This window comes from Oryctolagus cuniculus, chromosome 7 (assembly GCF_964237555.1).
Source record: "Oryctolagus cuniculus chromosome 7, mOryCun1.1, whole genome shotgun sequence".
In the NCBI taxonomy this organism is placed as follows: domain Eukaryota; kingdom Metazoa; phylum Chordata; class Mammalia; order Lagomorpha; family Leporidae; genus Oryctolagus; species Oryctolagus cuniculus.
This window is the reverse complement of record NC_091438.1, coordinates 142,530,905-142,557,677: the sequence shown is the minus strand read 5'-3', so window position 1 is coordinate 142,557,677 and position 26,773 is coordinate 142,530,905. Positions and strand designations below refer to the sequence as shown.

At 53.8% G+C, this 26,773-nt stretch overlaps 2 protein-coding genes and 1 long non-coding RNA gene across 10 annotated transcripts in view; 1 reads left to right on the top strand and 2 right to left on the bottom strand.

Moving 5' to 3' along the window:
- The window catches only part of SRSF4 (serine and arginine rich splicing factor 4), a 29,810-nt gene extending 23,689 nt beyond the window's left edge, over positions 1-6,121 (bottom strand). For 2 of the 6 annotated variants that reach the window (XM_070078905.1, XM_070078906.1), the window contains exon 1: positions 5,773-5,982. Coding sequence is in view for 2 of the 6 variants with exons in the window: in XM_051858058.2 (XP_051714018.2) it covers positions 5,773-5,879 (107 nt within the window). In the remaining 4 variants the exon portion in view is untranslated. Of the gene's footprint in view, positions 1-5,772 lie in introns of all 6 variants that reach the window. The other 4 variants (XM_051858058.2, XM_070078903.1, XM_051858056.2 and 1 more) reach the window with 4 other exon arrangements.
- A 133-nt stretch (positions 6,122-6,254) lies between these two features.
- On the top strand, positions 6,255-17,315 carry LOC127493643 (uncharacterized). Its single transcript, XR_007924110.2, has 2 exons — positions 6,255-6,499; positions 16,926-17,315. It is a non-coding gene; the product is annotated as an uncharacterized lncRNA (long non-coding RNA).
- Positions 13,014-26,773, bottom strand: part of MECR (mitochondrial trans-2-enoyl-CoA reductase) — a 30,696-nt gene continuing 16,936 nt past the window's right edge. For 2 of the 3 annotated variants that reach the window (XM_002716066.5, XM_070078907.1), the window contains exons 4-10: positions 21,739-21,882; positions 18,478-18,580; positions 17,583-17,685; positions 15,954-16,027; positions 14,018-14,078; positions 13,811-13,883; positions 13,014-13,343 (exon numbers count right to left, since the gene is read on the bottom strand). In XM_002716066.5, the coding sequence (XP_002716112.5) occupies positions 13,186-13,343; positions 13,811-13,883; positions 14,018-14,078; positions 15,954-16,027; positions 17,583-17,685; positions 18,478-18,580; positions 21,739-21,882 (716 nt within the window). In that variant the 3' untranslated portion in view covers positions 13,014-13,185. The remainder of the gene's footprint in view (positions 13,344-13,810; positions 13,884-14,017; positions 14,079-15,953; positions 16,028-17,582; positions 17,686-18,477; positions 18,581-21,738; positions 21,883-26,773) is intronic. The other variant, XM_017346528.3, reaches the window with a different exon arrangement.

Below are 26,773 nucleotides of genomic sequence, written 5' to 3'. Positions count from 1 at the left end.
ACACAAAGAGAGTCATAGAGAGAGAGAGAGAGAGAGAGAGAAGGAGAGAGAGTGCGCAATAGCAAGCGAGAGCAAGCGAGCGAGCGGTGTCTTCCATCAGCTGGCTACTCCCCCAGTTGGCAGCAATGGCTGAAAGTGCACTGATTCAAAGCCAGGAGTCAGGAGCTTCCTCCAGGTCTCCCAAGTACGTGCAGGGGCCCAAGGACCTGGGCCATCTTCCACTGAGAAGCATTCTTAACGCTATCACTTTTCTACTTTGTTTTTCATAAATGGGCTAAAAGGAACCTACATTATATTCTACTCAAAAAGTTTTGTAAAAAAGTTCTTGAATCCTTTATTCCTAGTAGGCTGAATGAATGAGCCTTAAACAATGTAAGATGATGCCTTCATTTATAACTTTAAATATTTTAATATTTAAAAAAACCTACAACATGTAAAAATATTTTAAAGGGTAGTTCAAAGTTTAGAAAACAGGAAAATTTTCTTTAAGGATTTATTTATTTATTTGAAAGTTAGAGAGAAATATCTTCCTTCTGCTGATTCACTCCCCAGATGGCCACAATGGCAGGGGCTAGGCCAGGCTGAAGCCAGGAGCCAATCTGGATCTCTCAAGTAGGTGACAGGGGCCCAATCATGTGGGCTATCTTCTGCTGCTTTTCCCAGGCTGTCAGAAGGAGCTGGATCAGAAGTGGGGCAGCCAGGATTTGAACCAGTGCCCACATGGGATGCCAACATTGCGGGTGGCAGCTTTATCTACTACACTACAGCGCTGGCCCCAGAAAATAGGAAATCTTGACATAGCAGTTGCAAACGTAACACTGTCTAGAAGGTAATGGAAATCAAATAGAGAGTAAAAGGGACTGCCATTGTAGTACAGTGGATTAAGCCGCTGCCTACAGAGCTGGCACCCATTTGGGCACTGATTCAAGTCTTGGCTGCTTGCTCCACTTTTATTTTATTTTATTTTTTTTTAAAATTTTTAATGTGTTTGACAGGTAGTTATAGACAGTGAGAGAGAGAGAGAGAGACAGAAAGGTCTTCTCTCCATTGGTTTACTCCCCAAATGGCTGCTACGGCTGGCGCGCTGTGCCGATCTGAAGCCAGGAGCCAGGTGCTTCTTCCTGGTCTCCCATGCGGGTGCAGGGCCCAAGTACTCGGGCCATCTTCCACTGCCCTCTCCTGAACCACAGCAGAGAGCTGGACTGGAAGAGGATAAACTGGGACTAGAACCCGGTGTCCATATGGGATGCCAGCACAGAAAGATGGAGGATTAACCAAATGAGCCACGGCGCCAGCCCCTTGCTCCACTTCTAATCCAGCTCCCTGCTAATATGCCTGGGAAAGAAGCGGAGGATGGCCCAAGTGCTTGGGCCCCTGCACCCAAATGGGAGACCTGGATAAGCTCCTGGCTTTGGTCTGGCCAGCCTTGGCCTTTGCAGACATCTGGAGAGGGAACAAGTGGATGGAAGCTCTCTCTCTCTGTCTCTCTCCCTAGCTCTGTAACTCTGGCTTTCAAATAAATAAATAAATAAATCTTTTTAAAAAATTTAGTATGTTTCAGGAACCTGCCTTAAGGTAATAATACTTTGTATACTTTTATAAGGATATTCACCAGTGTTATAACCTGTCTTATAACATTTTAATTAAGTACATTCAGAAGCACTTCTCAGTGGAAATACCTATGATAGAGGAAAACATCAGACTGTTAGAAAGAAGGAAGTGACAAACATTGTATGAAAAAGGCAAAATCATGTACCCAAAAAGCAGACAGTGCCATTTAAAATTTTCTGTCCTCAATATTAAAAAATTTTATGAACATGTAAAATTTTTAGGACCAGAAATATGTGCTACTTTGAAATGTTAAAATACAAAAAGAATGGGTCTTTAATTTTAATTACATCTAAACAGCATACTCCTTTAAATCAAAGCTTTTTAATTTCTTCTTAGATAACCATAAAAGTAACCCAGAACCAAATGCTTTACTTTTCTGAACAGACTCAAAACCTTGGTTCATGTGGGTTTAAATGGGACATGACGACTGGGGCTGGCAGATCGGCCTATGAACATAGCAGTGGTGGGCTCCCTTAGGGGAAAGTATTTGCTTTTTCTTTATAATTACTGTCACTCATTAGTTGTAGTATTATCATAAAATGAAAACGTATATATCTGTCACTTGGGAGGTGGATAGAAATAATCTCACATGGTTAAGAATACATTAATAACTCAACTAACCAGAAACCAATAACCTGGAACATCAAACTAACCAAATGCCTTTTAAAGGGAAAGATGAAGGAAAAAACAAGCTCCCATCAAGGATTCAGTCAAAGAGAAAAATCCCTGTGTAGGTTCTGGAATTGGCAGAGCTTCCTCGGGCTCTCAGGCCTAACAATGCCCTACAGTGATCCACACAGAACAATGACTTGACTCTGAAAGGAGACTTAAACTACATATTTTAAAAATTAAGGTGCATTCTACTTGAACAGTTTTTAAAAAAGAGTGAAAACAAAAATTTCATAGTCATATAGATCATGAAAACAAATTAAGTAGAGAACATCCCCTGAAAATTGTATCTGCAATTTCATTCTATTTACAATTTATTTACAAGATCTGCTATAGTTCTCAGGTTGGGGACTCTGAAATTCACAGCCCAGTCTCCCCAGGGCTATAGTAGCAGGAAGCTAGGGTCAGGAGGCTGAACCAGGAGACTAAACCCTGGCAATTCAATGTGGGAAACGCCTGCCCCACCTTGAGAGTTATAATTCATGACTTTAATGAACGCAAAACAAAACAAACTTCAAAAATTTGAAGTTTATCCTTTCAGCTACTAGGCAGGTAAAATAATCTTAGGATGTGATATGTTTTATTCATTAACTAAATTACAGAATAATTAACACATCTCTGAAACTACAAGATCTTGTGACAAAAGATAAACTCTTGTACTAAAAAGCCTTCTACACTTTATATGAAAATCCCAGGATTTTCCTTGCCCCTCCCCATTGCTCTCCACAGTGGATCCTGCTGGAGTCAGAGCTGCAGGTAGGAACACGGAAGACTGTAAGGGGATCTGAAATGGTCCTTATGATCCTGGTAGATCTACAACATGTCTGTGGTCCCAGACTGAACACTCAAGAGAGGTTCTCTAAAACACAGGCCCTCCGGTACAATGAAATGGCACATGGTGAACCACTGCACATACACTTCTTCTCCCAACCTGTAGATCCACGGAATCCTTTCCCGGACACCAATCTTCTCTGTAGAGCCCATATGCGCCCTCATTTGGTCACCTTTCTGTTATGCAAGTATTTTATGCTTCATTTAATTAATTCTGAACTTTACTGACCCCTTTAGCCTAACATATCTACTGATGTCACATTTCAACAAATCTGAACTCTTCGGCAATTCCACAAGTCCCATTCATTCAGAATCTGCTTTTGAGTTTTAATGACTAATAATCACAATCCAGCTATGTTCAAAGACGCTTCTCAGCAGGGAGATTTGCTATACTTCTCAGTTTGGGGACTACAAGCTTACAAATGTAGCTAAAATGTCTTCTTCTGTAGTTATTCCTTCCTTCCAGACCACCTACCCGTCTCTTCTTGGTTGAAATACATCCTTACTACTGGTCCTCTTCTCAGAAGTCATTTTCCTCTGCAATGATTCCTGAATGTTCCCAGGAGGTCATATTGTGTGCCATTTGGTGATTATCATCGCTTCAAATCCCTGACATGACTCCCCAGTCTTCATTTCAACCTTGACTTTTCAATGACAGATTTCATGCCTATCCAGGTTTAGTTCCTAAAAAAAGACCCCAGTATAAAGGGCCTGGAAGTCTCCCTCCTCTTTATCTCACCATTTCCTGGGTTGCTCAATCCTGCCTTCCAGAGCCTCTGAATTCCTTTCTTAGACAATCCATTCCAGACTTCAAGTCCATCTCAAGCACATCTTCTCAAGTAAGCCATTCCAAATTTTAGAGAGCAATCATTCCTTAATCCAAAGTGCATGTTGTTAACAATTCACTGGATAGCAGAACTGTTCTTCTGTCCCCCCCCCCCCATTTAATTTGCACAGCAGTGGCTATCTTGTTGGTGAGTTATCAACACACTGGATCGATTAACCAGCCCCCTCCCCCCACCCCCATCCACACCATTTCCTGCTTACTATTACGGAGTATCTTAGAAAAGGAACTTCAACACACGTGCCTTATGTTATCAAACACCAGTAAGCTAAGATGCCTCCTCATGACTTTTTTTAAACGATTGTAGCTATCACTTCCTGCTATTATCTCCCATCTTCCTTTTCCATGTACATGACAAAAACAGGTTCAGAGACAGAACCTGTCTACAGGTATTTATGTAGCACAGCCAAGGCCGGACCCAGGCTTGTCTGGCTTCCAGATCCACATTTCCTCCACAAAAGTTAGCTGTTCTGTCAACTTCCAGAAAGCTCTGGAAAAAGGGGGAGTTCTAATTTTTTCACATACATATCACAACACCCCCCCCCTTATCTAGCACATTCCTTAAGAACTGAAAGTTCCATCATACAAAATGAGTAATTTTCTAAGCCTTTTAATTGATGCTAGAAGAAATCAGTAGACACAATAAGCAGTTCATTGCAGCAGTGTTCTTCTTCACTGCTCTCCTCAAGGTGAGCCTTTCCAATGGCCAAGTTTTAACAGCCAGACAACTTAAGGACACGTGCTTTCAGGACCTGTCAAGTCCAGCTGCTCATGTCACACTGGGGAGCAAGCTGCAGTCACATCAGACCTGTTGCGACGCAGAGGGACCTTTTTTTTAAAAGCCAAGGGTGTTTCTAACACCCAAGGCTTAGTGCCCTAAAATGTTGCCCCCAGTTTTTATGTGCACGTTTTCCAAGTCCTACCTAACACTTCCCGGTCCCCCTTCAGGCCTCCTTCCTCACCCATTTCCCCCTGCCAAAGTAGCTCAGGAACACAACCAACAGACCATATCCGGGACAGCAGTAAGTTAGCAATCGCAGACCGTGGGGCTCCCCCTGCACCAACCAGCAGACACTAGCCAGGGTGGCCCCTCTTCTCCAACACATTCTACAAAAGCAAAGCCTTTTTTTTTTTTTTGCAAGCTAGGGAGCGGAAACTACAGAATGGAAGCTCTGCTCGGAGTCTGACAGATAACAAGCTAAAAGTTGACTTTACCCTCAGATAGGGAGGGCACGGCGAAAGCGCTCAGCGCGGCAAGACCATACTTTCGAAACTGTCAACCAGACTACTCAAACTGGAGTCTCCCGCCCAAAAAAAGTGTGGCACATGGCAAGTCTGGAAAAAAGAGGCCTCCCTCCAGAGCTCCCGTCCCGGAGAGACGCCCTGGCACCGTCCGATCCACCAGACTGGGCAAGAGGTGAAGAGGAGGAGGAAATCCTGTTTATTTCCAGCAGCCCCCGGAGCGGGAAAGGTCGGTCTCCGGCCGGAGACGAACCAGGCCCCACTCCCAGAGCCTGGCCTCCGGCCGCCCGGGAGCTGCGCCCTCCCGCCCGCTCCAAGCCCACGCGGGGGTTCCCTCTCGCGGTCCCACTCCGGGCCTCCCCACCGCTCCCATTATCCCGCCACCACCCCCACCCGCGCAGGCGCAGTGGGAGCCGGGGCCTACCCGCGCCCCCGAGGCGCCGCCACCATGGCGGAGCCGGACCAGGCCGGCAGCTGCTGGGCGCCGCGCTGGGGACCCTCTCCCGTCCGCGCGGCCCCCTGCCACCTCCGGAGCCCGGTCCCCACCCGGCCGGCCCCTCTTTCGCCCTCCTCACCCGTTCTTTAGATCCACCTCCAGGATCTTCCCGTAGCCCTTAAAGAAGCGCTCCACATCGCGCTCCCGGGCCTGGTAGCTCAAGCGGCCGATGTATACCCGCGGCATCCCGGCAATGGTGGTGGCGGCTGGCCCCGGCCCCAGCCCCCCTTAGGCGGCGGCCGGCGAAGCAAGAGCACGGCGGCGGCGGCAACGGGCGGGCGGCGGGACCGACGCAGCCGAACCCCGGCGACGTACGCGGGCACGCAGCTCGCGAGCGCGCGCCTCCGCTTCCCCCGCCCTTCCCTCAGGCGGAGGGTAACGGGAGGGAGCGCGCGTTCGCTTCCCGCCCGACCAAGGCTGGGGGGCGGGGCTCGTCCGGGGGCGCGCCTGCGTTGGGGCGGGACCAGGTGATCGACAGGCGGCGCTGACCACCCTCTTCCCAGCACGTCTTCTCGCGAGCTCGCCGTGGCCGCCTTCCGCATGCCCCGGCTTCGCCCCTCCCCCCGGAAATGCGCCTGCCTGCCGGCGCCCGGCGAGCGTTCGTGCCTTTGTCCTTTGAACCGGGAGTGGTTTCGGCTGTAGAGCAGGAACTTTGGAATTCAACCTGGCTTCCAAATGTTTACATTGTCTTGACCTGGGGCTCGTCTCGCGCGATATCTTCTAGGCTTCTCCATCTTCTCTGTGAAAGGGGGACAGGAATTCCCACCTCTTTGAGTTGTGTGAGGATTACTCGTTTGGGAGAAGAGGTACGTTAAGCTCTTGGTACTTCCCGGCACCTCGTTAGTGCCCAATAAACTATAAACTGGACGCTTAGTTTACATGGAAGCGATGGGGAGACACGGAGAAGCCTAGAGCTTTGCAGTTAGGCTGGCGGTGACACTGGGTAAACTACTTGAGCAGGGGAGTTTGTTTTCTTTCTTTTTTTTAAAGATTTATTTATTTGAAAGACAGAGTTACAGAGCGGCAGAGAGAGAGAGAGGGTCTTCCATCCGCTGATTCACTCCGGCCGCAACGGCCGGAGCTGTGCCGATCCGAAGCCAGGAGCCTCTTCTGGGTCTCCCACGAGGGTGCAGGGGCCCAAGGACTTGGTTGATCTTCTACTGCTTTCCCAGGTCATAGCAGAGAGCCGGATCGGAAGTGGAGCAGCTGGGACTAGAACCGGCGCCCTTATGGGATGCCGGCACTGCAGGCGGCGGCTTTACCCGCTACGCCCCATGGAGTTTGTTTTCTGTCCTGTTAAATGATCTGTGTCTGTCTCGGTGGACTAGCAGGATGGTCCAGTCGGGTAGCATGAGTGGAAGTGGTTGGGACGGTGTCTGGAATGTCCTGGGAGCTCAGTAATTACTGATCCCCTGCCCACGCAGTGTGCCTAGAGCCACAGGAGGATTTTGCTTCTTGGCTTGTTTTGTAAGGATAACTCGAGATTCAAATTAAAGCGGGAGACGTAGGGTCTGCTTTTAATCCAGGCTCTTGTCTTCTGCTTAGCGAAGGCGCAGAGTGGTGCAGTTTATTTAAAAGGTGAGAGAGCGGACTTCCCCGGGGCGGAGTTGAAGGGGCGGCTTGACTGACAGGTAGGTGATGGAATTGCATAGGGTGGGGCTCGCGGTGGCCTTCGTCTAGCTGTCAGTGATTCGCCGTGAACTCTGCCTTGCTGTTTTCTAGCCATTTATTTTCTCTAAATAATCAGTTAGTGTACCCATATAAATGAAGCAGATACTAGGATGCATATGTTCTGTACGTAGTAAATTCCAAAGGTCATTCCACAGGAGTACAACCAGGGCGTCCTCGGGCCTGTCTGTGAGGCTCATAGCATTTTACACACACTGGCTGCTTGCACCAGCAGAGGACCTTGGTCTTAATTGCAAGCTGCAGTGAATGACTAAATATGTGTAGGGTTCCTGGAAGTAGGATATTTGAATCGCAGGGTGTGGACATATGTTGTTTTGATCGCTATTGCTCAGTTCTTTGTGAGTGCCTGTTTCCCCGTATCCTCGTCCACGCTCTTAGGAAACTTTTTGTTATTTGTCAAACTGGTAGGTGAAGAATAGTATCTCTGAGTTTTTTTAATTTGCAGTTATTTTTATTGGAGTGAGCCTCTCTTCATATGTTTAAGATAAAATTATATTTTCCTCTCTGTGTCTGTTTATATCCTTTGCCCATTTTTCTTGTTAAAAAATTATTTGTCTTCCTTTTACTTGAAAGGCAGAGAGAGATCTTCCATCTGCTGGCTCACTTTCCAAATACCCTGAACAGCCTGGGCTGGGCCATGCCGAAGCCAGGAGCTCAGAGCTCGGTTCCAGTCTCCCACAGGGGTGCAGGGCCATCGTCTGCTGCCTCCCATGGTGCGAGCTGGATTGCAGTGCACCGGAAGCAGCTGTTCCCACAGGAATGCAGGTGTCCCGAGCAGGGACTTAACCACTGCGCCAGGGCGCCCTCCCTGTTCTCTTACTGAGTCAGAAGAGCTCACTGTATATTGGGAAAATCAACTGTCTACCAAGACAAATATTTCTCATTTGTTGTTTGACTTTTCAACCTACTTTGAGAGGCAGTGAAACAGAGACAGAGTTTCCATCTGTGTGCCCACTCCCCAGTGCCTGCATCAGAGGTGGTGGGGGCGTGGGTGAAGCTAGGAGCTGGGACTCCGTGCAGGTCTTCCGTGTGGGTGACAGGCACCCAGTTACTCGAGCCATCACCACTGCTTCCCAGGCGCTGCTTGGGTAGGAAGCTGGAATCCGGAGCTAGAGCCAGAAACTGAAGCCCGGTATTCTTACTGTGGGATGTGGGCGTTTTAACCCCTAGGCTAAATGCTAAATGCCTTTCTCTAGGGTGTGTCTTGCTATGCAAAAACACTAGCTACTTATGGAATTGAATTTAGACACCCCTTTTCTTTGATTCTAGTTTTGTGTTATACTTTGAAAGTCCTTCCTCACTCTGAAGTTTTAAAAAAAGAAATCTTGGGGCTGGTGTTGTGGGTAGCGGGTAAAGCCGCCACCTGTGACACCGGCATCCCATATGGGTTCTGGTTTGAGTCCTGGCTGCTCTACTTCCTAATCAGTTCCCAGCTCATGTGCCCGGGAGAGTAGCGGAAGATGGTCCAAGTCCTTGGGCCCCTGCCAGCCACGTGGGAGACCCGGAGGAAGCTCCTGGCTCCTGGCTTTGGACTGGCTGTTGCAGCTGTTTGAGGAGTGAGCCAGTGGATGGAAGATGCCTCTCCCTCACGCTCAACAACAACAACAAAAAATTGAAAAACCTCTGCCCTTCAAATAATAAATAAATCCTTAAAAAAAACTCCCATGGTTTAGTCTGTTAATTTTAGAGCTGAGTTTTATTTTGCATTCTTTCCGTCATTTGGATGTTAGTGAGGTGTGAAGATCATAGTACCCTTTATCACCAGCACTAACCTTGGTTGTCTCTGATACCTTGGTTGTCTCTGATAAACCTATTGTACAGATGGAAAGAGTCCTGCCCGCAGCAGGGGAGTGCCTGCTCCAGAACCTGCTCCTCTCCCTGTTCCAGGGTTAGGAAGCAGCGTTTCTGTCTGGCAGGTGCCGAGGTTCAGCCTTCCGCGGCCACATTCAGTCTGTGCTTGTGAATGTTCGTGAGTCCAGCTACTTCTCCCCGTGCCCACTGCCTCACCTTGTCCGGGTCTCACCACACTGTCTGCCCCTCAGGGCTCGCACGGATGCTGCCCCCTCTGCCTGCGTGCAGCTGGCCCCTCATTCAGGCCTCACACCCGACTTGCCTGCCCTGTCAGGGACCCTCGGCCGTTACGGTGCCTCTGTGTTTTCTTTCCTATACCAACATACGCTGGTTATTACCTTGTTCATTCAGTGTCATCTTCTGCTAGCAGCTTACTGGTAGCGGGTCACTTGTTTTGCCTTGTGCTACATTCCTAACATCTACAACAGTGCCTGTCACACGAGCGCTCAAAATATTGATCGATTGACTAAATGATCTCTCACCTGGACTGCTTCAAGACTGCAGAGTCTCACTTTCTCCCTCTGCCTCGTGATACAGATGTAGAGAGATCTGAACTCTTCGCTTGATGTGTCAAGAATAAAATCAAGGCATCCTGAGAAGGGAGTCAGCCCCCCGGCCAACTGCTGGGCCACAGGAATTGGGACTGTGTGGTGTGATGACCATTATTTTTTTTTTAAAAGATCTCAATGATGGGCTGGTGTGTGGCGTAGCTGTTGCCTGTGACTCCAACATCAATGGGTGTTGGTTTGATTCCTGGCTTCTCCAGCTTTTTTTTAAAGATTTTATTTTATTTTATTTGAAAGGCAGAGTTACAGAGAGGCAGAGACAGAGAGAGAGGTCTTCCATCTGCTGGTTCACTCCCCAAATGGCCACAATGGCCAACTGAACCAGGCCAAAGCCAGGAGCTTATTGCAGGTCTCCCACATGGGGGCAGGCGCCCAAGCATTTTGGCCATCTTCACTGCTTTCCCAGCGCCATCAGCAGGGAGCTGGATTAGAAGTGGAGCAGTTGACATCCCATACGGATGCCAGTTCGAGTCCTGGCTGTTCCATTTCCAATCCAGCTCTTTTTTATGGCCTGGAAAAGCAGAAGATGGTTCAAGTCCTTGGGCCCCTGCACCCATGTTGGGGACCTGGAAGAAGCTCCAGGCTCCTGGCTTTGAATCGGTCCAGCTCTGGCCATTGCAGACATTTGGGGAGTGAACCAGTGGATGGAAGACCTCTCTCTCTGCCTCTGTAAGTCTGCTTTTCAAATAAATAAATATTAGAACAGAAAAAGGGCAGTTGAAGAGGTAAGGGAGGCAGGGAAATACTTTTACAGTGTTTATTCCAGCTTACCATGTGCTCACCTTAAAGTTGTAGGTTTTCATTCAAAGGAAGACCGTGTATTTGGGGAAAATGAGAAAATTCTGACCCAAATGTCCTGCCTATATAATTTTGCTAAATGTGGTCTTTTATTCTGTAATGCTTTTCTCCTTTGAATAAATTATAAGCATCCTTTGAAAAAATTTATTTGAAAGGCAGAATGACAGAGTAGTAGAGGAAGAGAGACATCTTCCATCCACTGGTCACTCCCCCAATGGCCACAATAGCTGGGTCTGTGCCAGGCCAGAGCCAGGAGCCAGGAACTCCATCCTCATGTGCCACATGGGTGGCAGGGGCCCGAGTGCTTGAGCTGTCATTGCTGCCTTCCAAGGCACATTAGCAGGAAGCTGGACTGGAAGCGGAGCAGCCGGGACTCAAGCTGGGAGGCTGGTATAAGCAGCAGCTTATTCCACTGTGCACACGCTGGCCCCAACAGTCATCCTTTAAAGACCTTCAGGTGTCACCCTGAGGCCTCTAAAGGGGCAGTGGGGCTCCCCTCCCTGTACTCCAGGCATTCTGTAAACTCCCCCATGAGCTCTCTGGGCGTGAGCTTGGGCACCTTCCTCCTCCCCACCTGCCTCCTCACAGTGGCTGCAGGCTCAGCACTCTCCCTACCCCCAACCTTGGGATTTCCCCTGAAGAAACGGGAACTTTGACTCCTGTAGCCTTTGGACAACTTTCCCTCCCTCTCAGGCCTTTTTCACCTGTCCCACTAACATAGAGGACAGAGGATAGGGAACAGGAAGCAACGGGCTGAGCCCAGGGGTACAAGGTGACAGATTCTACCCAGAAGCCACTGCAGACCCCTTTCTCTGTCCACGGCTGAAGCTGCGTCCTCTCCCAGAACATGCACACAGGGCTCCTGCAGGCAAGACTGTCAGGCTGGGAGTCCGTACACACACTTGCACTTAAACCTTCCGGGCCACTTTCTCCACGTTGCTTGGCTGCTTAAAATCTCTCATTGCCTCCCGCAGGCTTCTGGGCAAGTTCAGCTCGTGGCCCTTGGTGCTGTGACCCCGCAGCCCACACTCCACTCCAATTCTCGACTCCCCGCACATCTCAGGCAGCTGCAGCACGCATCTGTCTGCAGTTTCCCGAGCACCAGGCCCTCAGACCCTCCCGGGTGCTTTGTTGGGTCCGTTTTCCCACGGACAGCACTTCTCCAGGAACCCTTCCCTGACGTCCTCGGGCAGAGCTGGGACGTTGAGTGTTTGGCCCTCCAAACACCTCCGTTATCAGTGGCCTCATCGCTTCACTGGCATGGTATCTTGGACCAGACCAAGCAACTTGAGGGCCAGCACCTCATTTTTTACTGGTATCCCTAACTGCGAGCCACACACTAGGCACTCGTACACCCTGAATGAGGCTCTTGACAAGGTATGGAGGGCCAGGTGATAAGGGAAACAGCCCAAAGCACCTGTCCTTTGCTTTGAGCAGGTGGATCATGGAGAAAGTCTCATTGTCATACTTTGCCTGAATAAAGCTTTTTTTAAATTAATTTATTTATTTGAAAGGCAAAGTAAGAGAGATCTTCCATCTGCTGGTTTGCTCTCCAAATGCCTGAAACACCTGGGTCCAGGCCAGGTCAATTCCAGGAACCAGGAACTCCATCCACATCTGCCACATGGGTGACAGGAACCCACGTACTTGGCCAACATTAGCTGCCTCCCAAGGGAGCTGGACTGCAAGGGTAGCAGCCCTGAGACTCAATTCCAGGCACTCCAGGATGGGACACAGGCGTCCCAAGTGGTGGCTTCACTCTGTGCCACAAAGCTTGTCTCCCAAATCTATATTTTTTCAGAGCCTTTCAAACCTCACCTCAAGGACACCTTCCCTGACGCAGGGCCAAGGCCAGGATCCCAGGTGCACTCTTTTAGCCCCTTACATGTCTTCTTTGTAGCACTGGTCACGGCAGTCATGATGCCGGGATTGTTGAACACAGGGTTTCCCAACAGCTGCACGTGAACACTGGGATGCGAGAAGCTGCCCTGGGGACTGTGGGATGTTCACGAGCATCACCGACCCCTGCTCACTGGATGCCAACAAACCCCTCCTCTGCAAGTCATGACAATCAAAAATGTCCCTAGCCACCCCAGGGGGCGAAGTTGCCTCTGGCTGGGAACCACTGGTGCAGCGTTAGAGTGAGCTTCATGAGGGTGCTGCAGCTTGTCCTCGGTTCTCAGGGCTGAGGGCCTCAGCCCAGCCAACCCTGCCAGGGACTGAGCCACACACTACCCGGGAAGTGAGATTCTACTGGTCTCCCTGTGGGCTGGCAGAGCTTGAGGGCAGAGGTCACAGCTTACTGGCTGCTGCACCTGCCAGTGCCCACCCAGGCTCTGCCTTCAGGCTGCTCTGGAGGGGGCTGCTGGGGACCAGATGAGGGAAGGGCAGGAGGGGGCGGGTGCACAGGGAGGGCTTTGTGTCTTTAGGAAATTCAGACTTTATTAGACAACCTAAGGCTGGCTGGCGGGGAAGCCTTGGCCGGCTTCGCAGTCCTGCTGGCAGGAAGAGGCAGTGAGGAGCAGCAGGGCTGGACGGGGCCCTGCAGCCAGTCTGCCCGTCCGCTCCACTCTGCCTCTCCGGGACGGTCACATGGTGAGAATCTGCTTTGTGGATACAAAGGGCTTCGTGGAGGCCTCCAAGGCACGCTGGTAGTCCTGCAGCGGGACCTCAGTGCAGGCAGGGGCGCGGAGCTGGCCTCGGTGGACGAGATCACACAGCGTGAGGATCAGCTCCTTGAACTGGGCTGCAGGAGGGCAGAGGCAGTCAGCCGGGCACAGGGAGCTGCAGCCTGCTGAGCTGGCACAGCACGGGCTGCCCATGTGGCAGGGCTGGTGCGGAGCTCCAGGAGAGCATGGGAGTCCCAGCTTTGCCAGTCTGGTCCCCACCTGTATCCGGCACAGTGAGATCCCGGAAGGGACGGAGGAGTGTGGGAGGGCCCCCTCCCCCGCCCCCAGCTGCTGGGCAGGCAGCCGCTATCCTTCAGACTGGCGGCAGTGATGGCTCCGACCCACAGACCTGGACTAGGGTGGAGCTGGGCGGCTGCTGAGTGGTGGAGGGGCAGGTGTGGGTAGAGGCTGCTTTCCTTTATCTCGCCGTGGGCTGCAGACCCAGTCACCTCTGCAGGGCTCAGAGTAGGTGGGTCACTTCTGCAGCCGTTCTTAGGCACTGAGCTGTCCTGTGACCCCGGGACTGGGGCCATCATCCACTCACCTGGGCTGTGGTCCTTCTTCCACTGGGACAACCAAAAGCCCCGAAGTTTGAGGTCCTTAAAAATGAGCAGGCTCTGCGGACAGGGAGGGGACACAGGGCTCTGAGGACCAGGACTTCAGGCCCATTAAGGCTGAGTCCCTCCCAGGGCAGGGGCCTGGCTGAGGCATCTGGGCCCCCAACTCCCAGCAGGTTCCCCCACCAGCTTACCACAGAGGCTATGACGGGCTGCTTGGCCATCCCGCCGTAGGTCACCATGGTGCCCCCAGGCCTGGAGAATCCAGAGAGAACACAGTGGGTGCAGGCAGAGACCCAGCCTATCTGGAACCTGCTATGGTGCTTCAGTTCCTACCCCTGTGCCTAAGCTTGTGCTCCGAATCCCTGGGGAAGGGTTTCAAAGTACAGATTCCTAGCCCTGACCCCAGACCTAATCAAGCAGGAGGCACAAATCGGTATGAAACACACACCCTCCAGGTGACCTGGATATTTAGCGAGGGTTGGGAGCCGAATGAGCCAATCTCCCTGGTCAGGCTCTGATGAAGTGCCACAAGGAAGTGTGCTCTACAGAGAGCAGCCCCAGGCACGCACAGCCCTGGTCCCCTTCCAGGCAGGCGACCGTGGGGGTACCTGGGAAAGGGTCCAGACCTCATCTGTCTGTCAGTGTCCACTCTAAGGGTCAGTGTGGTGAATAGCTAACAGGCAGGGGTGACCCCTGCCATCCACACGCCCACCTCAGCAAACAGGAGCAAGGGTGCTGTGCTTAGAAGCTGATAAGCTAGGTGCTGCTTGTTCAACCCGTGCCCCCCCGCCCCCCCAGGCTCCTTCGGGAGTTTGTGGATGAAGGATGACCTGAGGCACATTTGGGGACAATGGGGAGGAAGCCAGCCACTGTAAACGACAAAGTGACAAGGTGACAGCAGCTGCTGTGTGAGGCAGTCTCTGTCCCTGAGGCTCTGGGGAGTTTGGGCCCGAGCTTTCTTCCATGGCACTTGCAGCTCCCAAGGAGCCATGCCCTCCCCCATCCCCCACACCTGGTCCATATGAAGAGCTAACGTGTCCCGTGGGCCAGGCACCGTTCTAAGCACGCTGTTAGCTGTCAGTGACCCCAGGGAGCACTCTGAATTTCTTTTGCACCCGAGGAAGCTAAAGCCCGGCCCTGAGTTACACAGCGATTTCTGCATCATCTCCATGTCCTGCAGACTAGCCTTCGCGGGCAGAACAGGTTGATATCACCCAGTCTTACGGATGAAGAGACTTGAGCTGGGGCTTCACCCCGGTGTTCCTGACTCCAGTGCCTGGGCTGCAGCCACAGCACAAGGCTTCCTCCGGCAGTGACGTGGGGGCTGCAGTGGGCCCCAGAGGCTGCCAGGTCTGAAGGGTGCCTTCCGGAGTCACCGACGTTTGCAGTCAAGCCTGGTTCTGCCTACCAGATCGTGGGCAAGGCGATGGCCCTCTCTGGGCTACGCATAGCTAGGAAATGCAGACCAGAAGAGTGTGCCCCGCCCAGGGGCTGCAGGAGGGCTGGGTCAGGCCCCGGTGCACAGGAAGTGCCCGGTGGGTCTCAGCACAGCTGTGTGGCCACACAGCCCATCTGCACATCTAGCGTCTAGCCCGCAGTTCTCGGGGGCACTTCAGTGTCTCCGCTGCTCGACCTGGTACCAAGCGCCCGGTGAACGCATGTGGCAGGGCAGTGTCTCTCGGGCGCCCCCTAGCTGGAGAAGTTTCTATTGAAGAAGACAAGGACGCGCTGTCCCCAGGGGTGAGGGCTGACAGGTGGCGTTCAAGCTTCAGCTTTCCTGTGTACTTTCACATGCTTTCGAAATGCTGTCTAATAGGTACAATGTTACCTCTAAAATGAGGAAAATCTTTTAAAAGCCAATAAAAGCTTTAAGAGCTAATAACCAGGACTGAGTGCCTTTTAGGGTGCCCTTGGGTCATGAATTCTTGACCACTCCCTTATTTGAGAGCTCAGCAGCCTATTCCTGGACTCCTTTGGAAAAATGAAGCTGGTCAGGCTCCCCAGAGGTCATCTAGGGGGAGAGGAGAAAGCAGTGCCCAGAGAGCTGGGTGACCTCAGTCCCACTTTCCTACCCCACACGCCAACCTGGCCCTGGCCGGCACCGGTCACTGGGCCTCGGGGACTTACGCTAAGTGCCGCAGCAGCTCCGTGGAGCTCTTCCCGCCCACGCAGTTGAGAGCGAGCCGCGGCTGGGGCATGTCCTGGAAAACAGAGCCGGGGGTGAGGGGGCTTCCTCTCTCGGGGGCTCTGGAGCTCGCTTCCAGCAGCACCTCCCTGGCCCCGGCTGCGGTGGAGGAGGGAGTGCAGGGAACGGGATGCTGATGCCTTTTCTGGGCAAGCTACCCCTGCCGTGCGGGTCCAGACTGGGTCCAGGAGTCTCTGGGAAGGAACAGAGCGTCTCTGTTCAGCTGCCGCAGACTCTAGCTCTCCAGGGCACCTCTTCCCGGCACGCAGGACTTTGTCCGCGGGAGATGAGCTGATCTCCTGCTTCAGGCGGCTTCTCCAGGGGGCTGAGTGAGAAGAGGCCGAGACTGGCTTTGGTCACCCGCTAGGGATGCTTGGGCGTACACATTCTGGAGGGTGGAGAGGCCTTGGAGGGCAGCCATTTGGTGCAGTGATTAATGTGTTGCTTGGGATGCCTGCATCTCACACTGGGAGTGGCTGGGTTCCCGTCCAGGCTCCTCCACTTCCAATCCAGCTTCCTGCTCACACACACACCCTGGACGGCAGCAGATGACTCAAGCACTTGGCTCCCCGACACCTCCGGGGAGACCCAGATTGAGTTCCTGGCTCCTGGCTTTGGCTTGAACCATCCCTGGCTGTTGTAGTCATTTGGACAGCGAGCCAGTGGATGAGAGATCTTTTTATCTTTATGCCTTTCAAATAAAGTGAGGGGTAAAAAGAGGAGGCCTTAAGTTCAGAGAGACCAGGGGTCAGCCCTGACCGCTTACATCTACTATGGTCTCGGTCAAGTGCTGTGTCTTCCGTAAGTCCTCACTTATACAACAGGGAACTCCACGGAGCTTTAGAGGGGAGTATCAGACACACGGAAGAAGTGTGCTTAGGAAACTACTTCTTGCCCCTCCCTCTATGCCTCAGTTTTCTCAGGTCTTCTCCCAGCTGTAAGACTCACGCGGGGCCAGCGCTGTGGCACAGCAGGTAAAGCCGCCGCCTGCAGTGCCAGCATTCCATATGGGTGCTGGTTCAAGTCCCAGCTGCTCCACTTTCGAACCAGCTCTCTACAATGGCCTAGGAAAGCAGTGGAAGATGGCCCAATTCCTTGGGCCCCTGCACCCACATGGGAGACCTGGAAGAAGCTCCTGGCTCCTGGCTTCGGATCAGTGCAGCTCCAGCCATTGTGGCCAATTGGGGAGTGAACCAGCATATGGAAGACCTCTCTCTCTCTCTGCCTCTCTTCCTCTCTGTCTCTCTCTGTGAAACTCTGACTTCAAAATAAATAAATAAATCTTAAAAAAAAAAAAAAAAAAAGACTCATTCTTGCCACCTGTGGGCTGCTGGGACTCACCACAGACATCTGAAACTGCCAATCACAGAGTGTTTCCTAAATTCTGTTTTCCTCCTGCCCCCTCCCCCAACAGCTGGGCACCTGACGCACCCTGGCTCCTGGCTACAGGCATGGCTCTCTCCTCCCAGGAAGGGGTGGAGGGGGGCTTCAGAGGGGTCCCCAGCATTCCCAATTCAACTTTCCTCAGGGAGAAGTGTGGGGCGGAGGGAGGACGCCCCTCCCCTTGGTACCTTGAAGAAGTGTCTCATTTCAGGCTTCCTCAGGTCCTCTTCTGTGATGACATGCTCAGCCCCCAGGTCCTTCAGTCTGTCGGTCAGCTTGGGGAGGTCAGGCCTGGAAACCGAGCACAATCCAGGGCCCGGTCACACCTGCGGCCTTTCTCCCCCAGGACTCCCGGGGCCCTGCGTCACAGCTGCGCAAAGCTACCTTTCTCTTTGAGGGCTGGGACAGAGGTTAAGCCAGGCCTTGGGCGGGGCACCTGCTGCCTCCTAGCATCACACTCCCACGTCCTTGGCTTCCTGTCCTCCCTGATGCGAGACAGGGGCAGGGGTGACTGCCACAGCCCCTGGCAACTCAAGGAGGCTAGAGACCACCCATGTTCATGGATAGTGAGGCTTATCTGAGCTGCAGGACCCCACAGTCAGAGGAGCTGAGTCCGTGACTGCCTCATGTCTCCTGAGCAACTCTGGCATCTTCCTGTGTAGAAGAGCCGCGACCAGCCTCACGGTGGCACTCAGTGTGCCTCGGACTGTCAGTGCCAACGCGAGGGGCAGGGGGCCTGGCGAAGAGTTCACAGGACAGCGGCACGGTTAAGACAGTCCCCCAGATGAACTGCGGTTTTATCCTAAGTCAGGCGTCTCACCAGCTCTTGGCTGTTCAGTAAAGGGCGGTCTCTCCTTCCCGGTCTCCCTTCACATGCCGTGGACTCGCTCATTCTACAGCCCAAAGCTGTCTGCAACTTGGTTTCTTGCTCTGACTTATCTGTCCCCTGCCAACTGTTAGCCAACTACAGAGCAGGCCGTTTATGCTGATGCAAGGGCGCCATCTGGTGGAGAGCTGGGCACCTGCAGGGATGCTCCGTGGAAAGGCCCAAGCGGTAGACTGGGATTAGGCCTCCCCACGCACCTGTCTCGGACCACATTGATGGTCCTCAGGCCCAGGGCTGCGGCGATCTGGATGACTGCTTGCCCCACTCCACTGTTGGATGCATTCTGGATGACAGAGTCCCCTGTGGAGCCAGGAAGAGACTCCAGTCAGGCCCTGCAGACCTGGGATAGGTCAAGGGCTTCCCGCCTGGGGTCCAATTACAGCTGGAGTCCTCAGGCTCCAGGACCTAGTTACTGTGCCTTCTTAGACCTTCACCCATTGCTTATAGGCTCCCCAAACTTCGCAACACCCCAAATGCCTTCCAGTACTTGGCCACTGAGCATCCACAGTGGGCATAATTTAGACTCCTATGTAAATGACTCCCCCCGCTCCGTTATTCTCCCAATTTTTATGCCCTCGAGTCTCTGCTTGGGTTCTTTCCCTGGTCTGCAATGCTCGCCTCCTTCGCTCCTTTCTGTGAACTCACCTCAGTGTGGCTTCCTTCCTGATTCTGCCCTTGGGGCTCCGCCACATTCTGCAGACACACCTGGCCTGTCCTATCCTGTACCTGGTTGTGTTGATGGGCCCATTTCTATCAGCAGCTTGCAGCTTCCGGGGGGAGGGGGGGCATGCCTTATGCCTCTCTGTACTGTTTAATAAAGTGGCACTGCTTTGACAGGGGATCAGAGTGGCACCAGAGAAACTGGGAGCCTTTGACACAGGGTCCTCCACAGAGTTCATGGTCAAGGCCCAGGTCTCTCCCATGGAGCAGGCAGTGGACCATGCTGAGAAAAATGTGGGTTCTGGGCCGAGATGGACCTGGCTGTGAGGCCCAGCTTCACCAAGGACTGCCACTCAGTGAGAAGGGGCAACTCAGGACCTCTCTGACCTTCAGGCAGCAGTCAGGTGGCCCTGACCAGAGTCAAATGCATGTGTCCAGGCAGGTGCTTGGCTGAGTCTGAAACGCTACTTGGTGTTTTGAGGCAGCAGGGACCTGGCACAATATGGGCTGCAGCCAGAGAGACAGAAAGGACTCCTGGGAGAAGGCGACTCCTCTGCCGGCGTCACTCACTAGTGGATGATCAATCTATCCAGCAGAATTTTTTTTTCTAGTTAAGGTCACAGGAGACAGAATAAAAAATAATAGAGTGCATCGGACTTAGGAAGCTGCCCCAAGGAGCCTGGGTCTTTGTCCTGGATTATAATGTGAAATGTGCTTCTCACTCTGGGTCAGGAGTGCTTAGCTTAGCTTGCTTAGCTTGGATTGAGCCTGTGCCGCTTGGCCCTGAGTGGAAAAGTGGAGGGATACACAGTGGCACTTCCAGGGGTGTGAGAATGCCCAGATCTGTCGCTGCTGCTGTGGGCCATCAGAGGTGAATTCCGGGGACAAGACACAGGCAACCAAAGTATCTGCTGCCCCAGGCCTCCGGAAAACATCCCTGCTTGCAGCTGCTGGCTTTCTGCACTGAAGGCTCCCAGGGCCCCACCACCACAGCAGCGAGAAGCTACACTTCTCTGCGTGTGAAGCTGGGGTCAGCTCTGGCCACCCAGTGTTATCACACTCCAGCAGCTCCGTGTCCTCGCTGGCAGGGGCAGCCTGGGAAACGGATGCCCCTTGGGGAACTCTGAACCACTAGAGATGAGTTGGGGGGACACTGGCCCTGCCCCCACCATCTGGGGCCTGACCCTGCGTGGGTGCTCGTGAGGTCCCGGCAGCACTGAGCCCCCGTCACCCACGGCAGTGAGCAGCCTGTGGGCTTGGCCTTCCTTGCTCCTCTCACTCCCTCAGCCCTGGCCTGCTGGAATCAAACTGTCTGCTCCTGGTCGCCATCTCAGGCGCTGCTATCAGAAGAACCCCAGCCAAACACCTGCTCTGGAATTGACTTGCTGAGTGAGCTCAAGCAGATCACGAATCTGTCTGGCCTCAGTTTCCCCACTGTTAAAAGGAAAGAACACAGGCCGGCACCGTGGCTCACTAGGCTAATCCTCTGCCTTGCGGCGCCGGCACACCAGGTTCTAGTCCTGGTCGGGGCGCCGGATTCTGACCCGGTTGCCCCTCTTCCAGGCCAGCTCTCTGCTATGGCCCGGGAGTGCAGTGGAGGATGGCCCAAGTGCTTGGGCCCTGCACCTGCATGGGAGACCAGGAGAAGCACCTGGCTCCTGGCTTCGGATCAGTGCGGTGTGCTGGCCGCAGCGCGCCGGCCGCGGTGGCCATTGGAGGGTGAACCAACGGCAAAGGAAGACCTTTCTCTCTGTCTCTCTCTCTTACTGTCCACTCTGCCTGTCAAAAAAAAAAAAAAAAAAAAAAAAAAAAAAAAAAAAAAAAAGAAAGAAAGAAAGAACACAAGCAGCAGGACCAGGGCTGTGGCATAGTAGGTGAAGCCACCACCTGCAATGCCAGCATCCTATATGGATGCCAGTTCAAGTCCCGGCAGCTCCACTTCTGATCCAGCTCTCTGCTATAGCCTGGGAAAGCAGTGGAAGATGGCCCTAGTCCTTGGGCCCCTGCACCCGCATGGGAGACCCAGAAGAAGCTCCTGGCTTCTGGCTTCGGATCGGTGCAGCTCCGGCCGTTGTGGCCAATTGGGAGTGAACCAGCAGATGGAAGACCTCTCTCTCTCTCTGCCTCTCTGCCTTTCAAATAAATAAATAAATCTTAAACACACACACACACACACAAACAGCAGCTGACAGTCACTGGGCTGCCCACGGACCCTCAGGACTCCTGTCCACCACTGCACGGGTGAACAACACGTAGACTTGCGAAGTGAATTCACACGGCCAGCGAGAGGCGAAGCTTGCGCTCAGGCCTAGCTTGTCCGCCTGGGGCTGGAGCTCTTACCCAGTGGTGATCCAACCTCACAGCACTGTTCTGAAGATTAATGGACTCCACGGGACAATGCCTGCAAGGCACTGCCGCGAGCCGGAAAGTGCGATGGAAATGCTGAGTGGAGTTATTAACACCGAGTTCAGCGCTTTATTGGAAACACAGGGACCGCGTCTGTCTTGTCTGGCTTTGTGTCCCCAGGCCTCAGCACAGCTCGGCACATTCTTGCTGAGTGACGCAGTCCAGCCAGGCGCGAGGGAACGTGACCTCTTAGTGGTCTGCAAGGGCCTGCTTGCTCCTCACCAGCCCCAGCCTGTGCCCTAGGAAGCAAGCTGTCACCTTGCTAGGCACACTCTCCCGGGTTGGGAGCCCGCCAGCCTCCCATCCCCCTCACTGGCAGGTCCCCGTGGCCTCGGGTCAGCACTTGGGTCACGTGCCAGCTGGCACCACTGGCCCCACCTGCGGGTTCCTACCTGGCTGCAGCTGCTCAAAGTCCATCAGCATCCGGTAGGCCGTGCAGGGGTTGACCCCCAGGGTGGCCGCGCTCTGCAGAGGGATGTCGCTCGGGATTCCGATCAGCGCTTCCTCGCCAAACACAGCCTCTGTCCGCCAGGTTCCTGGTGGGGGATGAGGCCGGGGGAGTGAGGAGGGGCCCCTCTGCACGGCCCATGCCAGCTCAGTGCCCTGGGTCTGTGGGCAGACTTCAGGAAATGTGTGTAAAGGGAAAAAGGACACCCTGAGGTTTCCTCCTTGGGTCCTTATGATGGTTTCCTAGAGTAGGTTTTGTCGTTCTCCTTTAAGTCACGTGGGCGGGGGGCAGCTGAGCTCAAACAACTGGCCTCTGCGGGTGGCACAGGAACCTCACCGCCAGGGCCACACAAGAACGTCCCCTCTGTCCCAGGCAGGGACATTCTTCTCATCCAGGGCAGGCAGCTTGGGTGGCTTTAGGGAAGAGGGAGGACAGAGAAGTCGCTGGCCTGGGCTGGGCTAGTCTGCTGCTGTGAACAAACTCCCAGGCCACTGAGTCCAGCTCTGATTTGTGAACAACACTGGCAGCCAGAGCCTGCCCAGATGCCCCGCCCTGCCCCGCCCCACCCCCAGGAGCTGCTGTTTAAGTCCAAGGAGACCCAGGAAGTGCAAACCCCCTGCAAGCTGGAAAGAAAGCACCCTTAACCCTCAGCCCACATGCCAGTTCCTGACCAGAGAATCACAGAATGTCGGGGCTGACGCATAACGCAGGCAATGGGGGAGGAAGTGACTCGCCCCGGCTCCCAGCCAGCCTGGGCATAGCTAGGCCACCACCTTGAGCCAGGCATTTGAACAACTCCAAAGGGGTGGAGCCGGTGAAAGAGAAACATGCAAATACGATCATTATACACTGTAGGAGACAGGTAGTGACAGTGGCAACAGTGACTACATGGAAGACAAGGACAGCTGCTCTGAGGAGGCGACAGGTTCAGGCGAAAGCGGAGAGGTGCTTACCACTCCAAGTACAGCAAGAACCTTCTATGTGGAGGAGAAGAGGCAGGCCAGACCCCAGAAGGAACTGGAAGGATCCGCACCAGAGGGCAGAGTGGGGAAGGGGGGCTCGGGCCGGTGACTGTGCACAGTACCCCCAGTCCCGAGGAGTCCCACTGTGCGTCAGCACACTCACACACACACACATGAAAGTTCCCAGAAGCCCCAGCTTCCCTTTATGGTATGTGACATACTCTATCTGATGCTCCGCTCACTCAAGTGCCGCTTCCAGTCCGCTAGACTGATTCAGTTGCTGGCTTGTGCTCTGCGGCGCAGGGGTGTGGTGTGGAGGGTAGATTATATTTTAGTGAAAGGAGGGCTCTGGCAAGCTTTCGAAGGAGTCTGCAGTGGAGAAGACGGGCAGGGCAGTGTGGACGCGGGCAGGCCAATCGTGAGGCTTTTGCAGGGGTTGAGGTACGAGATGACCGCTGCTCAGCCACGACTTTGGCAAGGGGACCAAGAAGAGAAGACGGGCTCAAGCTCTGTTCTGACAGGGCCAAAGGGATGGAGCCAGGTCTGGGCGAGCAGGGTCCCACGTGAGGGAGAGGGTTTGCCTTGCACAGCAGACGCAAGCCTGGCTCTGTCACGTCCTCACTATGCCACTCTGCCACCTTGGGGAGGTCACCTGGAGCCTGTGTGGCCCAGCGGCCCTAGGTTTACACTTCCCCTCCCTATCCAGCTGCTGGGATCCTAACTGTACCCTGGGCATGGCCCAGCTTTTTTTTTTTTTTTTTTTTTTTTTTGACAGGCAGAGTGGATAGTGAGAGAGAGAGACAGAGAGAAAGGTCTTCCTTTTGCCGTTGGTTCACCCTCCAATGGCCGCCACGGCTGGTGCGCTGTGGCCGGCACACCGCACTGATCTGAAGCCAGGAGCCAGGTGCTTCTCCTGGTCTCCCATGGGGTGCAGGGCCCAAGCACTTGGGCCATCCTCCACTGCACTCCCTGGCCATAGCAGAGAGCTGGCCTGGAAGAGGGGCAACCGGGACAGAATCCGGCGCCCCGACCGGGACTAGAATCCAGTGTGCTGGCGCGGCTAGGTAGAGGATTAGCCTAGTGAGCTGCGGCGCCGGCCAGGAAGCCTCTTGATGGAAGGCTGTGGCAACCCCAGAGTGCTGTGTGGCTGAGCACCGAGGGCCTGAGAGGGTGGAGAAGGGGCCCGGGTACCCCCAGGCCTCCCCCAGGTTGTTCTCAAACCTTCTTGGTCACCACCCCGGTTCCTCCGAGCTCACGCCTTCCATCCTCTGCTCTGCGCCAAAAGCTCAGCATAGGGCTTTCCACGCATGGATTCAGGGTGTTTTGTAATTCTGCTTACGGCAGGGCAGCGGAAACGCAGCCCTTGACGTGGATTTCTGGGGCTTAGCCATCTCTAATCCTCCTCTGGAGAGAGCCTGGGTGGCAGGGGGCAGGGCTTGTGGTCAGCGCCAGGGGCTTTCGGGGCTGAAAGTAGAAGCCCTGAGACTCAGGACTTGGAGAGCTGCTGGGAAACCCCAGCTCTGCCACTCACTAGTGATGTGACTTGCAAGCGTCCCCACCTTTTGAGTTTCAGTGTTTCCTGATCCATGAATTGCAAAGAGCAACAATTACGGCCCAGTGAAAGGGAAAGTGACATTTGCATGGAGACCACTGCTGTGCCCAGCCCACGGAGGGTGTGTCGCACGCACTGCTTTCCTTTGCTGATCCTAATTCCTAGGCCCCAGCGATGAGGGCTCCCATTCCTCACCGTGCGTGTGCATCTGACCCATAACCGTCTCCTGCATCCAACAGGGGGCTGGCAAACCAGAGTCCGTGGGCCAATCTGTAACCTTGGTAAAGAAAGCTTTAGTAGAACACAGCCATGCTTCCTTGTTTTTGTACTGTCTATGGCTGCTGTAGTGGCAGAATTGGGTACAGCCTGCAATACCCAAAATATTTACTCCCCAGCCCTTTAAGAGAAAAGCTTTTCAACTCCTGATGGAAAGCATGGCATTTGCAAAGAGCCATGCGTGTCTTCCCTCAGGTGAGTTGCATGAGGGCTCACAGCTGGTGGAGCTGGAAGGAGACAGGGGTCCGAACCCAGGGCTGTCTCAGGAGGGTGGTCAGGATTTCCCTCCACACTGTGTGGCCCGGTCTCCCCTGGGACCGGCTGCAGGTGGGGAAAAGGTAGCTATGGGCAGAGACAGCTGGTCCCAGGACAAATGACCCAGATGTGGCCCCTGAGGACTCAGATATTCACCTGTTGCCACTCGGACTAAACCGCAGTCTTCGCGAGAAGACTGTGTCTGTTCCCTGCTGTTACCCAGAGCCCAGCACAGTGCGGGTGCTCACAAAACGTGTACTGAATAAATGGAGCTCATTCCAGTCCTCACAGTTCTAAAATCTGCATCCTCCCACTGGCACCCTGCTTTAAAGATGCCTTTTCCCGGGGCGGGGGGTGGGGGGAGGGGAGGGGTCCCTGTTCCAGCTCACACCACACCACCACGCGCGCAAAGGCTTCCCGCCTTCACCCTCCGCCTTTCCAGCCCATTCTCTGCACCACTGCCAGCCCTCCGTGACCGCCCTCAGTTTCCCCTCCCACTTCTCTCCTGTGCCCACCCAGGATTCAGCCTCTGGCGGGAATGCGCGTGCCTTCTCTCATCGCCTTACCGGTGCACGCGCTGCACGCCCTCACCAACCCCCTAGTGGCACTTCCAAGGGGGCTTCCGGCCTGAGTTCCAGCATCCCCTCTAAGAATTCTTTCCTATGCTTCCCCACACGGGGGACTCTGCGCTCAGAGCTGTCTTTCCTTTCTGGGGTCTCCCATCTCCAGCCAAGGACCCTCTGAGGGCAGGATCTGTGTCTGACCCATCTTGGTAGGCCCTTCAGCCGGCACAGGGGTTGGCCCCAGCACTGACAGCATCCAGCAAATTCCTGTGGCTTTCAAGGTGCAGCAGAGGGCAGGGCCGTTCCAGGCAGCCTCCCTGATCTCAGAGCTGGCAGTAAACTTGGCCCACCCAGCACCCTGCGTTTCCCTGCCAGGCTCCTTTCCAGCACCAGGCCCATGCTCTGTTCTCCTCACCCAGGGCAACCAGAGGGGCCCAGCCTGCCCCTCCCAGTAACTGACTCACAGGTGGACAAGGACACCAGCAGGTGGTTCTGGGAATGGGGCGGGCTGTGCTGGGTATGACTGCTCTCAGGAGGATGTAACCCCAGGCTGCTGCTGGCCATCCGTGACAGGCAGGCAACAGTGTTGCTGAATCCTTTATATTTACTCTCATCTCATCTGCAAAATGGGAATAATAAAGCATCTATCTCGTGGTGTGGGAATAACTGAGCTAATGCATGTAAAGTGCCTAGAAGTGCACCTGACACAGAAAGAGTGGCCAGTAAATATTTGCTGCTATCACCATCAGAGGAAACCCCACCTGAGAATGACGGAGAGGAAGAGGAGGAGAGAGGGGGAGAGGGAGAGGAGGAGAGGGGGAGAGGGAAAAAGGAAAGGGGGAGAGAGTAAAAGAGGGAGAGAGAGGAGGGGGAGAGGGAAGAGGGAGGGGGGGAAAGGGAGAGGGGGAGAGGGGAAGGAGGTAGTGGGGAGAGGGGGAGATCTCTGACATCATTGGGGTTCCTGGATTCAGCTGTGCCTGAAGCTTTCAGTCTCTTGAACTTCTCAGTTACACTGATCAATTACCTACTTCTTGTGTTTGTGTTTATTTATTTTCATCTACTTGGAAGGCAGAGGGGCCGGCGCTGTAGTGCAGTGGGCTAAGCCTCTGTCTGTGATGCTGGCATCCCAGGTGGGCACAGGCTCATGTCCTGGCTGTGCCTCTTCTCCTTCTTTTTTTTTTTTTTTTAATATTTATTGGGGGCCGGCACTGTGGTGCAATGGGTTAAAGCCCCAGCCTGCAGTGCTGGCATCCCATATGGGCGCTGGTTTGAGTCCCGGCTGCCCCTCTTCTGATCCAGCTCTCTGCTATAGCCTAGAAAAGCAGTAGAAGATGGCCCAAGTCCTTGGGCCCCTGCACCCGCGTGGGAGAC